Source organism: Xenopus tropicalis, chromosome 7 (assembly GCF_000004195.4).
Source record: "Xenopus tropicalis strain Nigerian chromosome 7, UCB_Xtro_10.0, whole genome shotgun sequence".
Lineage (NCBI taxonomy): Eukaryota > Metazoa > Chordata > Amphibia > Anura > Pipidae > Xenopus > Xenopus tropicalis.
This window is the reverse complement of record NC_030683.2, coordinates 123312948-123329351: the sequence shown is the minus strand read 5'-3', so window position 1 is coordinate 123329351 and position 16404 is coordinate 123312948. Positions and strand designations below refer to the sequence as shown.

The following is a 16404-nucleotide window of genomic DNA, read 5'->3' as shown; positions in this document are numbered from 1 at the left end:
GGTCAGTGACCCCGGCAGCCAAATATCTGTTGCTCTGGGAGCTTACAACTTTATTAATATTGTTACTTTTTATTTCTTATCTTTGTATTCAGGCCCTCTCCTATTTATATTACAGCCTCTCATTCCAACCAATGCCTGGTTGCTAAGGTAAACAAGACCACTGCAACCAGATAGATGCTGAAATTCCAGACTGGAGAGTTGCTAAACAAAAAGCTAAATAACTGAAAACCCACAACAAATAAAAAATGAAAACCAAATGCAAATTTTCTCAGAATATCACTGTCTATGACATATTAAAAGTTTTGTTAAGGGGAATCAGATCCTATAAGCTGTTGAGTGTTCCTCGGCCTGTCTGTGTATCATTTGGCAAATATGCACCAATGGGAGAGCACATAGGAGGCAGTGGGAGGATTTATTTAGTAAAAACACTGATCCTTCTTGTCACAGGCGCTTTGTTGGGTTTGGGCTGATACCTGCCCCCTTGCAGACTCACTGTGAGGTGCTTAATGTGAGTGTGTGGGTGCCGTTATATTTCCCATATAAATACTTACCTGAGACTGTAACCTGCACTGTCTGACATGGAGGATTAGTAGTGAGAGAGAAATAACAGTTCCCATGTATATAGGGAAAATAAATCCTACTTTCTTGCACACCAATAATCCTCAGGGAGCAGTTGTTTGGCTCATTGCCGACCAGGGAAGTGCGGCCTCTGTAACCCTCACTCACATCAGAGGGATCCCATTGGCTGAATATTATATTGTCAAAGAGAAGTTTTTCCTTGTACCAAACCAGACGGAAGTCCTTGTTGCCCCTGGGGCGGGTGAATGTGCAGGGAATCTCCACACAGGATCCTCTCAATGCTCTGATGGATTCAGGGAGGGTAATGGCCCAATCCTGACTGTACGAACCTGGGAACCCCCCTGAGAAACAGACACATTAGTGCAACACAAACAGCACATAGAGCCCCAAAGGGTCATTTACATCCACAAGTGCAAAGTGCCATTTTGGAGGCAATTAGCTATTTTGTTTAAAGCCAAAATGCAGCATTTCCCCCACTAATTGTAGACACGGGGGGAGTTGTTATCAACACAATTGCGTCTGATATGTTGAAATGTGTGAGTTGGATGTAGCTGTACAGAAAAAAATCTAATTTCAGTTTCAGTTTTCATGGATTTTATAATCCATGTCAGACTTAACAGAAGGCCAGGGAGGACAGGGTTTAGCCAGGAAGGTAAATAGGGGTTCTGTTCCATTCCATCCCACCCTCCTGCCCTGTTATTTAGTAATAGAGTTTGGGTCAGGGTGTTTCTGGGTGGTTGAGCCATAGTAATAGTCACAGAGGTACTGTGGGCGGGGCATGCTTTCTGGTTGGGATGGGCCTATTATTCCCCGGCTCAGCAGACTGCAGTTTGGTATCTGCATGGGTACTGATCCCAGTAGTGATGAGTGAATTTTTTTGCCAGGCATGGATTCGCAGCAAATTTCTGCATTTCGCCATTGGCTAATTGTTTCGTGAAACGTCCGTGAAAATTCACAGCAAAATAATTTGTCGCACGGAATTCTTTTTGACGCACGTCAAATTGGGTGCGGTCGCGGCAAAATGGGCACGGTCACGTACAAAAACCTGCGGGCGACAAAAAAATAGCCGCAGACACAAAAAATAGATGTGGGCGACAAAAAAATTGCACAACAAATGCGTTTCGCAAATTTTATGGCGAAGTGAAATGGGACAGATTCGCTCATCACTAGATCCCAGTATACTGTGGCTTTCTCCCCCTACTGGGATCTTTCCCTTACCCATCTGGGTGCACCATGGGGGCTGTGGGGGCTTTACAGTATTTCTGATTACTAGTCATGTGTCACATTATGTTAAGCCTGTATTTTAGTTTTATTCTCGATGTTAACTAGAAAGGGAAGTTTGAGAACAAAATTAAGCGGTGTGAGATTTTCACCCACATCTGTTACACAACTTCCAGGCCTGACTTTCGAAATGATAATTAATGGGGCTCTAAACCCAACCATAACGCTCTCCCATTGCGCTCCCTAGTTTTCTATAGGAGCTGCTGATAAAGTAAAAATAGATGTAAGAACATTCTCCAATACCAAAACCTTCATTATAAATGCAAAAGAATTAACCAATGAGAATGCTGATTAAAAAGCACCTTGCTTATTTCTTATATATAGAGATAATGATGGCATTTTTCCCTTCATTATATGGCACAGGAATCAGACATGGGGATAAAGGGACAGACTTGTTCAGTGCTGGGAAACTGTGCTTATTGCTCCCAACTCCAATTGCAGGAACAGAGAACAGGGAGCCGGATTTACTCACATCAGCTGGGATTCTCATTGGGGGATTTCTTGCATTTTAATGGGGATTTGGGGGAAAGTTTTATTGTGCAATATTGCTTTAAGAATACAACCCTGATGTTGCTGGACTACTACCTTTACTCACTGTTGGATATGTTTGTTTCAGGGGCCAATCAGTGCCAGCTGTAATATTCCAAGAAAGAAAATCAGCCAAAAGCTGTCCATATACACAGCGATAATATCGTACGAAACCTCGTTTCGTACGATATTTGGTGCGTGTATGGCAAGTTGGCGAGTCGACCGATATCGCAGGAAGCTGCTGATATCGGTCGACTCGCCGATCGGCCAGGTTAAAAGATTTTGATCGGGCGCCATAGAAGGCGCCTGACCAAAATCTGCCTTCAGCGCTGAATCAGCAGAAGGAGGTAGAAATCCTATTGTTTCTACCTCCTTATCTGCAGTTTCAGCCCTGAAGGTTAGTGGCGGATCTGACGATCTTTCGTACGACCATCGGTCGCACGAAAGATCGTCAGATCGCCACGTGTGTGGACACCTTAAGTCTCTCTGTATTCTAACCCTGGATTATGTGTAGGTTATGGGGAGGGTTGGATTTACCTTGCAGAACAACCATGAGAATGATCCTGTGTAAGTGCCTGTAGCGCTCCATCATGTCTCCCCCACAACTCTCCTTCTTCCTGCATTAAACAGCACACAGAAATAATTGCTTTAACAAACATAGAAAGCAGCTACGGGAATGTTAATGCTGATCAGTGATGTTCTTGCACAATGCACCCCTGCCCCCACTTAAGATATTTTTCAAAAGCAGATGCAATGTGCTCACAGTGGCAACAGGCTACTAGGCATTCTGGTTGGCTCCCTTGCCCCCCCCTCCCCCCGTATGTTTGGTAACTAGTGTGCCCATATCCGGTGTTGTTGCTTGGAAGCGCGTGTCGACAAGCGGCTGCGGGGGCAAGAGAGTCTAGACTAGGGTTAGACAGAAGTGGTATCTGCCAAGCAACCCCCCACCCCCACATTACTAGGCAGCTGCTTCCTCTGCCTACCCCTAGTTCCATCCCTGAAAGTGATACTACATAGACATTACACAGCAGGGAAGATACAGAGAGGGAGAAGATGTAGCACAGAAGCAGTATAGGAATTACTGTATAACATGCATTGTACTGCATCTGGCCAGTAATGATTTGCAGCCACAACCCACGGGACTTGCGGGTTTATGCTTTGGTTTGGTAGGTTAGGGTTGAACCATAGCAACCATTGCAGTTCAGGTTGGGTGTGGGTAGGACTGGGAGAGTAAGCTCTTCCTCCCCTCCTGAAGTTCCCTGTCTTGGAATGTAAGTGGTGCGCAGAAGTAGCATATAGAGCTGAAAGATACGGGTATGGGATGGGTGTGTGTAGAAGTAGCATATAGAGCTGAAAGACACGGGTATGGGTTGGGTGTGTGTAGAAGTAGCATATAGAGCTGAAAGACATGGGTATGGGTTGGGTGTGTGTAGAAGTAGCATATAGAGCTGAAAGACACGGGTATGGGTTGGGTGTGTGTAGAAGTAGCATATAGAGCTGAAAGACATGGGTATGGGTTGGGTGTGTGTAGAAGTAGCATATAGAGCTGAAAGACATGGGTATGGGTTGGGTGTGTGTAGAAGTAGCATATAGAGCTGAAAGACATGGGTATGGGTTGGGTGTGTGTAGAAGTAGCATATAGAGCTGAAAGACATGGGTATGGGTTGGGTGTGTGTAGAAGTAGCATATAGAGCTGAAAGACACGGGTATGTGTTGGGTGTGTGTAGAAGTAGCATATAGAGCTGAAAGACACGGGTATGGGTTGGGGGTGTGTAGAAGTAGCATATAGAGCTGAAAGACACGGGTATGGGTTGGGTGTGTGTAGAAGTAGCATATAGAGCTGAAAGACATGGGTATGGGTTGGGTGTGTGTAGAAGTAGCATATAGAGCTGAAAGACACGGGTATGGGTTGGGTGTGTGTAGAAGTAGCATATAGAGCTGAAAGACATGGGTGTGGGTTGGGTGTGTGCAGAAGTAGCATATAGAGCTGAAAGACACGGGTATGGGTTGGGTGTGTGTGTAGAAGTAGCATATAGAGCTGAAAGACACGGGTATGGGTTGGGTGTGTGTAGAAGTAGCATATAGAGCTGAAAGACACGGGTATGGGTTGGGTGTGTGTAGAAGTAACATATAGAGCTGAAAGACACGGGTATGGGTTGGGTGTGTGCAGAAGTAGCATATAGAGCTGAAAAACACGGGTATGGGTTGGGTGTGTGCAGAAGTAGCATATAGAGCTGAAAGACACGGGTATGGGTTGGGTGTGTGTAGAAGTAACATATAGAGCTGAAAGACACGGGTATGGGTTGGGTGTGTGCAGAAGTAGCATATAGAGCTGAAAAACACGGGTATGGGTTGGGTGTGTGCAGAAGTAGCATATAGAGCTGAAAGACACAGGTATGGGTTGGGTGTGTGTAGAAGTAGCATATAGAGCTGAAAGACATGGGTATGGGTTGGGTGTGTGTAAAAGTAGCATATAGAGCTGAAAGACACGGGTATGGGTTGGGTGTGTGTGTAGAAGTAGCATATAGAGCTGAAAGACACGGGTATGGGTTGGGTGTGTGTGTAGAAGTCGAATATAGAGCTGAAAGACACGGGTATGGGTTGGGTGTGTGTAGAAGTAGCAGAACTGAAAGACACGGGTATGGGTTGGGTGTGTGCAGAAGTAGCATATAGAGCTGAAAGACACAGGTATGGGTTGGGTGTTTGTGTAGAAGTAGCATATAGAGCTGAAAGACATGGGTATGGGTTGGGTGTGTGTAGAAGTAGTATATAGAGCTGAAAGACACGGGTATGGGTTGGGTGTGTGTAGAAGTAGCATATAGAGCTGAAAGACACGGGTATGGGTTGGGTGTGTGTGTGTGTAGAAGTAGCATATAGAGCTGAAAGACACGGGTATGGGTTGGGTGTGTGTGTAGAAGTAGCATATAGAGCTGAAAGACACGGGTATGGGTTGGGTGTGGGTGTAGAAGTAGCATATAGAGCTGAAAGACACGGGTATGGGTTGGGTGTGTGTGTAGAAGTAGCATATAGAGCTGAAAGACACGGGTATGGGTTGGGTGTGTGTAGAAGTAGCATATAGAGCTGAAAGACACGGGTATGGGTTGGGTGTGTGTAGAAGTAGCATATAGAGCTGAAAGACACGGGTATGGGTTGGGTGTGTGTAGAAGTAGCATATAGAGCTGAAAGACATGGTTATGGGTTGGGTGTGTGTGTAGAAGTAGCATATAGAGCTGAAAGACACGGGTATGGGTTGGGGGTGTGTGTAGAAGTAGCATATAGAGCTGAAAGACATGGTTATGGGTTGGGTGTGTGTAGAAGTAGCATATAGAGCTGAAAGACACAGGTATGGGTTGGGTGTGTGTGTAGAAGTAGCATATAAAGCTGAAAGACATGGGTATGGGTTGGGTGTGTGTAGAAGTAGTATATAGAGCTGAAAGACACGGGTATGGGTTGGGTGTGTGTGTAGAAGTAGCATTTAGAGCTGAAAGACACGGGTATGGGTTGGGTGTGTGTAGAAGTAGCATATAGAGCTGAAAGACATGGTTATGGGTTGGGTGTGTGTGTAGAAGTAGCATTTAGAGCTGAAAGACACGGGTATGGGTTGGGTGTGTGTAGAAGTAGCATATAGAGCTGAAAGACATGGTTATGGGTTGGGTGTGTGTGTAGAAGTAGCATATAGAGCTGAAAGACACGGGTATGGGTTGAGTGTGTGTGTAGAAGTAGCATATAGAGCTGAAAGACACGGGTATGGGTATGGGTTGGGTGTAGAAGTAGCATATAGAGCTGAAAGACACGGGTATGGGTATGGGTTGGGTGTAGAAGTAGCATATAGAGCTGAAAGACACGGGTATGGGATGGGGGTGTGTGTAGAAGTAGCATATAGAGCTGAAAGACACGGGTATGGGTTGGGTGTGTGTGTAGAAGTAGCATATAGAGCTGAAAGACACGGGTATGGGTTGGGTGTGTGTAGAAGTAGCATATAGAGCTGAAAGACATGGTTATGGGTTGGGTGTGTGTAGAAGTAGCATATAGAGCTGAAAGACATGGTTATGGGTTGGGTGTGTGTAGAAGTAGCATATAGAGCTGAAAGACATGGTTATGGGTTGGGTGTGTGTAGAAGTAGCATATAGAGCTGAAAGACATGGGTATGGGTTGGGTGTGTGCAGATGTAGCATATAGAGCTGAAAGACACGGGTATGGGTTGGGTGTGTGTAGAAGTAGCATATAGAGCTTAAAGACTCGGGTATGGGTTGGGTGTGTGTGTAGAAGTAGCAAATAGAGCTGAAAGACATGGGTATGGGTTGGGTGTGTGTAGAAGTAGAATATAGAGCTGAAAGACATGGTTATGGGTTGGGTGTGTGTAGAAGTAGCATATAGAGCTGAAAGACACGGGTATGGGTTGGGTGTGTGTAGAAGTAGCATATAGAGCTGAAAGACACGGGTATGGGTTGGGTGTGTGTAGAAGTAGCATATAGAGCTGAAAGACATGGTTATGGGTTGGGTGTATGTGTAGAAGTAGCATATAGAGCTGAAAGACACGGGTATGGGTTGGGGGTGTGTGTAGAAGTAGCATATAGAGCTGAAAGACATGGTTATGGGTTGGGTGTGTGTAGAAGTAGCATATAGAGCTGAAAGACACAGGTATGGGTTGGGTGTGTGTGTAGAAGTAGCATATAAAGCTGAAAGACATGGGTATGGGTTGGGTGTGTGTAGAAGTAGTATATAGAGCTGAAAGACACGGGTATGGGTTGGGTGTGTGTGTAGAAGTAGCATTTAGAGCTGAAAGACACGGGTATGGGTTGGGTGTGTGTAGAAGTAGCATATAGAGCTGAAAGACATGGTTATGGGTTGGGTGTGTGTGTAGAAGTAGCATTTAGAGCTGAAAGACACGGGTATGGGTTGGGTGTGTGTAGAAGTAGCATATAGAGCTGAAAGACATGGTTATGGGTTGGGTGTGTGTGTAGAAGTAGCATATAGAGCTGAAAGACACGGGTATGGGTTGAGTGTGTGTGTAGAAGTAGCATATAGAGCTGAAAGACACGGGTATGGGTATGGGTTGGGTGTAGAAGTAGCATATAGAGCTGAAAGACACGGGTATGGGTATGGGTTGGGTGTAGAAGTAGCATATAGAGCTGAAAGACACGGGTATGGGATGGGGGTGTGTGTAGAAGTAGCATATAGAGCTGAAAGACACGGGTATGGGTTGGGTGTGTGTGTAGAAGTAGCATATAGAGCTGAAAGACACGGGTATGGGTTGGGTGTGTGTAGAAGTAGCATATAGAGCTGAAAGACATGGTTATGGGTTGGGTGTGTGTAGAAGTAGCATATAGAGCTGAAAGACATGGTTATGGGTTGGGTGTGTGTAGAAGTAGCATATAGAGCTGAAAGACATGGTTATGGGTTGGGTGTGTGTAGAAGTAGCATATAGAGCTGAAAGACATGGGTATGGGTTGGGTGTGTGCAGATGTAGCATATAGAGCTGAAAGACACGGGTATGGGTTGGGTGTGTGTAGAAGTAGCATATAGAGCTTAAAGACTCGGGTATGGGTTGGGTGTGTGTGTAGAAGTAGCAAATAGAGCTGAAAGACATGGGTATGGGTTGGGTGTGTGTAGAAGTAGAATATAGAGCTGAAAGACATGGTTATGGGTTGGGTGTGTGTAGAAGTAGCATATAGAGCTGAAAGACACGGGTATGGGTTGGGTGTGTGTGCAGAAGTAGCACATAGAGCTGAAAGACATGGGTATGGGTTGGGTGTGTGTAGAAGTAGCATATAGAGCTGAAAGACATGGGTATGGGTTGGGTGTGTGTAGAAGTAGCATATAGAGCTGAAAGACACGGGTATGGGTTGGGTGTGTGTAGAAGTAGCATATAGAGCTGAAAGACACGGGTATGGGTTGGGTGTGTGTGCAGAAGTAGCATATAGAGCTGAAAGACACGGGTATGGGTTGGGTGTGTGTGCAGAAGTAGCATATAGAGCTGAAAGACATGGGTATGGGTTGGGTGTGTGTAGAAGTAGCATATAGAGCTGAAAGACACGGGTATGGGTTGGGTGTGTGTAGAAGTAGCATATAGAGCTGAAAGACATGGGTATGGGTTGGGTGTGTGTAGAAGTAGCATATAGAGCTGAAAGACACGGGTATGGGTTGGGTGTGTGTAGAAGTAGCATATAGAGCTGAAAGACACGGGTATGGGTTGGGTGTGTGTAGAAGTAGCATATAGAGCTGAAAGACACGGGTATGGGTTGGGTGTGTGTAGAAGTAGCATATAGAGCTGAAAGACACGGGTATGGGTTGGGTGTGTGTAGAAGTAGCATATAGAGCTGAAAGACACGGGTATGGGTTGGGTGTGTGTAGAAGTAGCATATAGAGCTGAAAGACATGGTTATGGGTTGGGTGTGTGTAGAAGTAGCATATAGAGCTGAAAGACATGGTTATGGGTTGGGTGTGTGTAGAAGTAGCATATAGAGCTGAAAGACATGGTTATGGGTTGGGTGTGTGTAGAAGTAGCATATAGAGCTGAAAGACATGGGTATGGGTTGGGTGTGTGCAGATGTAGCATATAGAGCTGAAAGACACGGGTATGGGTTGGGTGTGTGTAGAAGTAGCATATAGAGCTTAAAGACTCGGGTATGGGTTGGGTGTGTGTGTAGAAGTAGCAAATAGAGCTGAAAGACATGGGTATGGGTTGGGTGTGTGTAGAAGTAGAATATAGAGCTGAAAGACATGGTTATGGGTTGGGTGTGTGTAGAAGTAGCATATAGAGCTGAAAGACACGGGTATGGGTTGGGTGTGTGTAGAAGTAGCATATAGAGCTGAAAGACACGGGTATGGGTTGGGTGTGTGTAGAAGTAGCATATAGAGCTGAAAGACATGGTTATGGGTTGGGTGTGTGTGTAGAAGTAGCATATAGAGCTGAAAGACACGGGTATGGGTTGGGGGTGTGTGTAGAAGTAGCATATAGAGCTGAAAGACATGGTTATGGGTTGGGTGTGTGTAGAAGTAGCATATAGAGCTGAAAGACACAGGTATGGGTTGGGTGTGTGTGTAGAAGTAGCATATAAAGCTGAAAGACATGGGTATGGGTTGGGTGTGTGTAGAAGTAGTATATAGAGCTGAAAGACACGGGTATGGGTTGGGTGTGTGTGTAGAAGTAGCATTTAGAGCTGAAAGACACGGGTATGGGTTGGGTGTGTGTAGAAGTAGCATATAGAGCTGAAAGACATGGTTATGGGTTGGGTGTGTGTGTAGAAGTAGCATTTAGAGCTGAAAGACACGGGTATGGGTTGGGTGTGTGTAGAAGTAGCATATAGAGCTGAAAGACATGGTTATGGGTTGGGTGTGTGTGTAGAAGTAGCATATAGAGCTGAAAGACACGGGTATGGGTTGAGTGTGTGTGTAGAAGTAGCATATAGAGCTGAAAGACACGGGTATGGGTATGGGTTGGGTGTAGAAGTAGCATATAGAGCTGAAAGACACGGGTATGGGTATGGGTTGGGTGTAGAAGTAGCATATAGAGCTGAAAGACACGGGTATGGGATGGGGGTGTGTGTAGAAGTAGCATATAGAGCTGAAAGACACGGGTATGGGTTGGGTGTGTGTGTAGAAGTAGCATATAGAGCTGAAAGACACGGGTATGGGTTGGGTGTGTGTAGAAGTAGCATATAGAGCTGAAAGACATGGTTATGGGTTGGGTGTGTGTAGAAGTAGCATATAGAGCTGAAAGACATGGTTATGGGTTGGGTGTGTGTAGAAGTAGCATATAGAGCTGAAAGACATGGTTATGGGTTGGGTGTGTGTAGAAGTAGCATATAGAGCTGAAAGACATGGGTATGGGTTGGGTGTGTGCAGATGTAGCATATAGAGCTGAAAGACACGGGTATGGGTTGGGTGTGTGTAGAAGTAGCATATAGAGCTTAAAGACTCGGGTATGGGTTGGGTGTGTGTGTAGAAGTAGCAAATAGAGCTGAAAGACATGGGTATGGGTTGGGTGTGTGTAGAAGTAGAATATAGAGCTGAAAGACATGGTTATGGGTTGGGTGTGTGTAGAAGTAGCATATAGAGCTGAAAGACACGGGTATGGGTTGGGTGTGTGTGCAGAAGTAGCACATAGAGCTGAAAGACATGGGTATGGGTTGGGTGTGTGTAGAAGTAGCATATAGAGCTGAAAGACATGGGTATGGGTTGGGTGTGTGTAGAAGTAGCATATAGAGCTGAAAGACACGGGTATGGGTTGGGTGTGTGTAGAAGTAGCATATAGAGCTGAAAGACACGGGTATGGGTTGGGTGTGTGTGCAGAAGTAGCATATAGAGCTGAAAGACACGGGTATGGGTTGGGTGTGTGTGCAGAAGTAGCATATAGAGCTGAAAGACATGGGTATGGGTTGGGTGTGTGTAGAAGTAGCATATAGAGCTGAAAGACACGGGTATGGGTTGGGTGTGTGTAGAAGTAGCATATAGAGCTGAAAGACATGGGTATGGGTTGGGTGTGTGTAGAAGTAGCATATAGAGCTGAAAGACACGGGTATGGGTTGGGTGTGTGTAGAAGTAGCATATAGAGCTGAAAGACACGGGTATGGGTTGGGTGTGTGTAGAAGTAGCATATAGAGCTGAAAGACACGGGTATGGGTTGGGTGTGTGTAGAAGTAGCATATAGAGCTGAAAGACACGGGTATGGGTTGGGTGTGTGTAGAAGTAGCATATAGAGCTGAAAGACACGGGTATGGGTTGGGTGTGTGTGCAGAAGTAGCATATAGAGCTGAAAGACACGGGTATGGGTTGGGTGTGTGTGCAGAAGTAGCATATAGAGCTGAAAGACACGGGTATGGGTTGGGTGTGGGTCCTACAATGGCAACACTTTGTGGATTAGAGTCAGGTGGGGGTTAAGGCTTTGGGGGTTAGGGCTGGGTGCCAGTTGAGTTTTTCCTGACCCGCACACCCCTACTGCACAGGCAAGACAATGATAACCCAATAATATGATCAGCCAAGGACGGCAGTCACTATAAGATGAGAGAAACGATCTAAGAACACCAAGCAGCACCTACACAGGGATCAGACAGTGTACAACATAGAGCGAAAGGTTTATACTTTGTATGAGTGAGAATCCTATAAAGAATCAGGTAAAATAAATTCATTTTTATCACTTCCCCATAAACACAGGGGCTCATACATCACTGCAGTGCATTTATTGCCGAGATGCTCTGAATACAGTAACACAATACTGTCTGTGCATGCCAATAATGAATGGGTTCTATCCCCATAGCCTAACTAGGGCTGTATTTAGGTGCCACCCTAGGCACTGGGCCCAATTGTTGGAGAGTTTTGGTGCCCATAGATGTTGCAGGGGTGCCTGGTGGAGCATTAACTCTCTGCTGTTTCACTTCTGTCTATTCTTTTTAGGTGCAGCCGTCTCATCTGTCTCATAAGACACCCATCAAACTGTTACAGTTAACATTTGTAATTGAATATCAATGGAGGCTGTAGACTGCCCATCATTTTTCTCTATTATTATTATTTATATAGCGCCATCAATTTACACAGCACTTAACAGAATAGAGGTAGTGATGGGCGAAATGTTTCACCAGGCATGGATTTGCAGCAAATTTCCGCGCTTCACCATTGGCTGATTGTTTCGCGAAACGGATGAAAAAATTCACCGTGCGTCCAAAAATTGTTGACTGCGACAAAAGAATAGCCGTGGGCGACAAAAGGATAGCCGTGGGCAACAAAAGGATAGCCGTGGGCGACAAAAGGATAGCCGTGGGCGACAAAAGGATAGCCGTGGGCGACAAAAGAATAGCTGTGGGCGACAAAAGGATAGCCGTGGGCGACAAAAGGATAGCCGTGGGCGACAAAAGAATAGCTGCAGGCGACAAAAGGATAGCCGCGGGCGACAAAAGAATAGCCGCGGGCGACAAAAGGATAGCCGTGGGCGACAAAAGAATAGTCGCAGGTGAAAAAAGAATAACAGCGCGGCAAAATAATAGCTGTGGGTGACAAAATAATAACCATGCGACAAAATAATAGCCGCGGGCGACAATTTTGTTTTTAACGCGCAAAATTTTGAAAGATTCACAAATTTTTCGGCAAAGTGAAATGGGACAGATTTGCTCATCACTAAATTGAAGGGTACAAAAGACAGAACAGTTAACATGTATATTATAAACAATACACAAAAATGGTTTGCAGTTACACTGGATGAGGATCGGAGGCACTAGGGGGAGGGCCCTGCTCGCAAGAGCTTGCATTCTATTGATTGCACATGGATTCATTTAGTCATTTACTAAGCAGGAACAGCCCCTGGGGAACATACAGTGACTAAACAGTTATCCCCTTAGTGCAATCCAGCAGGAAAACATATAAAGAGCTTTCAAATTAAACAATGTTAATTCTCACTTGAAAATGCTGGAGCTCTGCTTAAATATAAGGCAAGTCCTTCAGTTTATTCTCTTTTATGTTTCATATCCTCTCATTTTAGTATAATAACCCCAGTACGTACCAGTGTTCATCTCATGTCCTCAGTCTGTAACAAGGAATACAGCAGTGTGGGTGCCCGGGACTGTATGTGGCACCTAGTGTTCCCTGTAGGGAAGTAGCTGATCATGTGACTTCTGTCTCCCCTCCATTGGTTGGTGTGATGCGCTGTATTCTCTCCAGTTTGGAAATACAAACTGAGCTTATAGATAAGAAGAAGTGAGAATTGCTCATAGAAAGCAGTTTTCCTTTTTGAAACGTGCCCATTTTTGGGTTGAAAAACCCACAGAGAGTTCTTCGACTTCAGCTGATTCTTCCGCTTCTTCTTCCGCTTCTTCTCCTTCTTATTCTTAGCGCCCCCCATTTTCTAAACGCTACTCCTCCTACAGTTTTAGGGGTACAACACCCAAACTCCCCACACTTCTTCGCCCTATAGCGGAGCAGGTTGCTTGTGCTTTTCTAAGCGATCCCGCCCCTCGTCTTTTTGTGGCGCCGCCCCGAACCCCCCAATTTTCCCATTGACTTTGACAGGGAAGATTTTAAACTGCTGCCACTCTTACAGCTTCAAAGCTGCACCCCCCAAACTTGAATAACATGATCATCAGGTGAACCCAGAATGAAACAGCAACATTTATTGGATGATCCATAGTGGGAGGGGCCAACAACAGCCAATCAAATTTTACCAATTGACTTTTATGGGGAAATTGAAACTTCTGCCAATCTTACAGCTTTGAGGCTACACTCCCCTTGAATCACATAGTCATGGGCTCAGCCTGAATGAATGAAAATATGATGATTGTTGGATGCCCAAAAGTGAACAGCCAATCAGATTTTACCTATTGACTTTTACCTATTCAACCTGCTGCCATTCTCACAGTAATAACACAGTTGGTCACAGTCACTAGGGGACTGCAGTTTAGTTATGAAAAGTTGGCGGAGCCACCAACAGCCAATCAGGATTTAATTTTATTGGTTTGATGCTAGGGTTCCCAAACTTTTTTTGTTTGTTTTTGTCAAGTGGGTGGAGCCACCAACAGCCAATCAGATTTTACCTACTGACTTTTATTGGTTTAAATTTAAAGTGCTGCCGTTCTGTAACTATTAATCCTAGGATCCCTAAACTTTGCAGAGTTAGTCACTGGGTAACTGCAGTTCTTGGTTAGAAAAAGTGGGCAGAGCCACCAACTGCCAATCAGATGTCACTCATTGACTGTCACTCAGTGGGGAAATTTAAATTGAAATGCACCTGCCCCGCCCCCTCTGTGACATCAGCAATGGGGCGGGCATTGTGTCTCAATCTCTTGATACAGCCAGAGACAATGACTGACAGAAAGAATCTCATTGAGAAAAGCCGGTTGGATGTTCTAAACAGGGAAATTCACTTTCACAAAATGTATTATTTCCAAATAGTATCCCTCAATTACTTCACTCACTTCTATTTTTACTTTTTTTCGATATAATTATTTGAATAAAATATTTAATAATATATTACATGTTTAAAAATGTGTTTCTCTCTGCTTCTGTGTTGGCTCTTTCCATTTCTATTTCCTATTATAACATCCAGCCAATGATATCACAAGCTGCTGCACTTCCTTTCCATGGAACGGACCCGGCTGGCTCTAAAGAAGAACAAAACCCCCATCTACTCCTTTACACTGCAAAACTGTACAAGTTTATTTTTTTTAAACTTACTATTTATGAGTTTTTACAATAACGCATGTAAACCCAGACACATTCAACACAACTACAAATTATCAAGACCAGAAATCCATATTTTTTGAGCTTTCTGTATTAATCTTCTTTGAGAAATATTTCTTCTAATTGCCATTTCATATACTATATTACAGGTATGGGATACCTTATCCGGAACCCGTTATCCAGAAAGCTCCAAATTACAGAAACCCCGTCTCCCTTAGACTCCATTATAAGCAAATAATTCACAATTTGGAAACTGATTTCCTTTTTCTCTGTAATAATAAAACAGTACCTGTACTTGATCCCAACTAAGATATAATTACCCCTTATTGGGGGCAGAACAGCCCTATTGGGTTTATTTCATGGTTAAATAATTCCCTTTTCTCTGTAATAATAAAACAGTACCTGTACTTGATCCCAACTAAGATATAATTACCCCTTACTGGGGCAGAACAGCCCTATTGGGTTTATTTAATGGTTAAATGATTCCCTTTTCTCTGTAATAATAAAACAGTACCTGTACTTGATCCCAACTAAGATATAATTACCCCTTATTGGGGCAGAACAGCCCTATTGGGTTTATTTCATGGTTAAATGATTCCCTTTTCTCTGTAATAATAAAACAGTACCTGTACTTGATCCCAACTAAGATATAATTACCCCTTATTGGGGCAGAACAGCCCTATTGGGTTTATTTAATGTTTAAATGATTCCCTTTTCTCTGTAATAATAAAACAGTACCTGTACTTGATCCCAACTAAGATATAATTACCCCTTATTGGGGGCAGAACAGCCCTATTGGGTTTATTTAATGGTTAAATGATTCCCTTTTCTCTGTAATAATAAAACAGTACCTGTACTTGATCCCAACTAAGATATAATTACCCCTTATTGGGGCAGAACAGCCCTATTGGGTTTATTTAATGGTTAAATGATTCCCTTTTCTCTGTAATAATAAAACAGTACCTGTACTTGATCCCAACTAAGATATAATTACCCCTTATTGGGGGCAGAACAGCCCTATTGGGTTTATTTCATGGTTAAATGATTCCCTTTTCTCTGTAATAATAAAACAGTACCTGTACTTGATCCCAACTAAGAAATAAATAATCCTTATTGGATGCAAAACAAGCCTATTGGGTTTAATTCATATTTTATTGATTTTTTAGTAGACTTAAGGTATGGAGATCCAAATTACAGAAAGACCCCTTATCCGGAATACCCTTGGTCCCGAGCATTCTGGATAATGGATCCTATACCTGTATATTAAACATCATAGCTTGTGATTTATTCTGATTTTATTTTATTTTATAGTAAGAAATGTCTCCAAATTCTTGTAATATTTGTTTAAGTTTGGATCCACTCTCTTTAGGTTTAGATACAGGTATCGGACCCCTTATCTAGAAACCCATTATCCAAAAAGTTCTGAATTACAGAAAGGCCATCTCCCATAGACTCCATTGTTTTTAAATATTTCACATTTTTAAAAATGGTTTCCTGTTTCTCTGTAATAATAAAATAGTTATGTTAAGATTTTCCAGACAACAGTTTCTAAGAATAAATATATAAAGAAATAGAAGAAGCCAGAAGACAGCTGATCCTCCCACTCACAGTCAGTGGTACGGAGATGACTGGTTTGTCAGGAAAGTTACCCCTACGCCACAACATGGACATTTACGGCTGAATGTTTGCACAGAGAGATGAACGGCACACATGGACCTGTGAAATGCTTGGTTTGTAGCTGTAATTCTGGGAGGCAGTGATCTTTCAATGACCAGAAAATAAACTCAAGATTCCAAGGGATGTACTTAAGAAAACTTCTCGGTTCACTTACTACATGACTAATATTAA

At 43.8% G+C, this 16404-nt stretch overlaps 1 protein-coding gene across 3 annotated transcripts in view; it reads right to left on the bottom strand.

Annotated features, from left to right (window-relative positions):
• Positions 1-13041, bottom strand: part of LOC108645198 (sialic acid-binding Ig-like lectin 12) — a 65393-nt gene extending 52352 nt beyond the window's left edge. For 2 of the 3 annotated variants that reach the window (XM_031905671.1, XM_031905672.1), the window contains exons 1-3: positions 12884-13041; positions 2926-3005; positions 552-920 (exon numbers count right to left, since the gene is read on the bottom strand). In XM_031905671.1, coding sequence (XP_031761531.1) covers positions 552-920; positions 2926-2980 — 424 coding nt within the window. In that variant the 5' untranslated portion in view covers positions 2981-3005; positions 12884-13041. The remainder of the gene's footprint in view (positions 1-551; positions 921-2925; positions 3006-12883) is intronic. The other variant, XM_018090087.2, reaches the window with a different exon arrangement.
• Positions 13042-16404: the final 3363 nt, after the last annotated feature.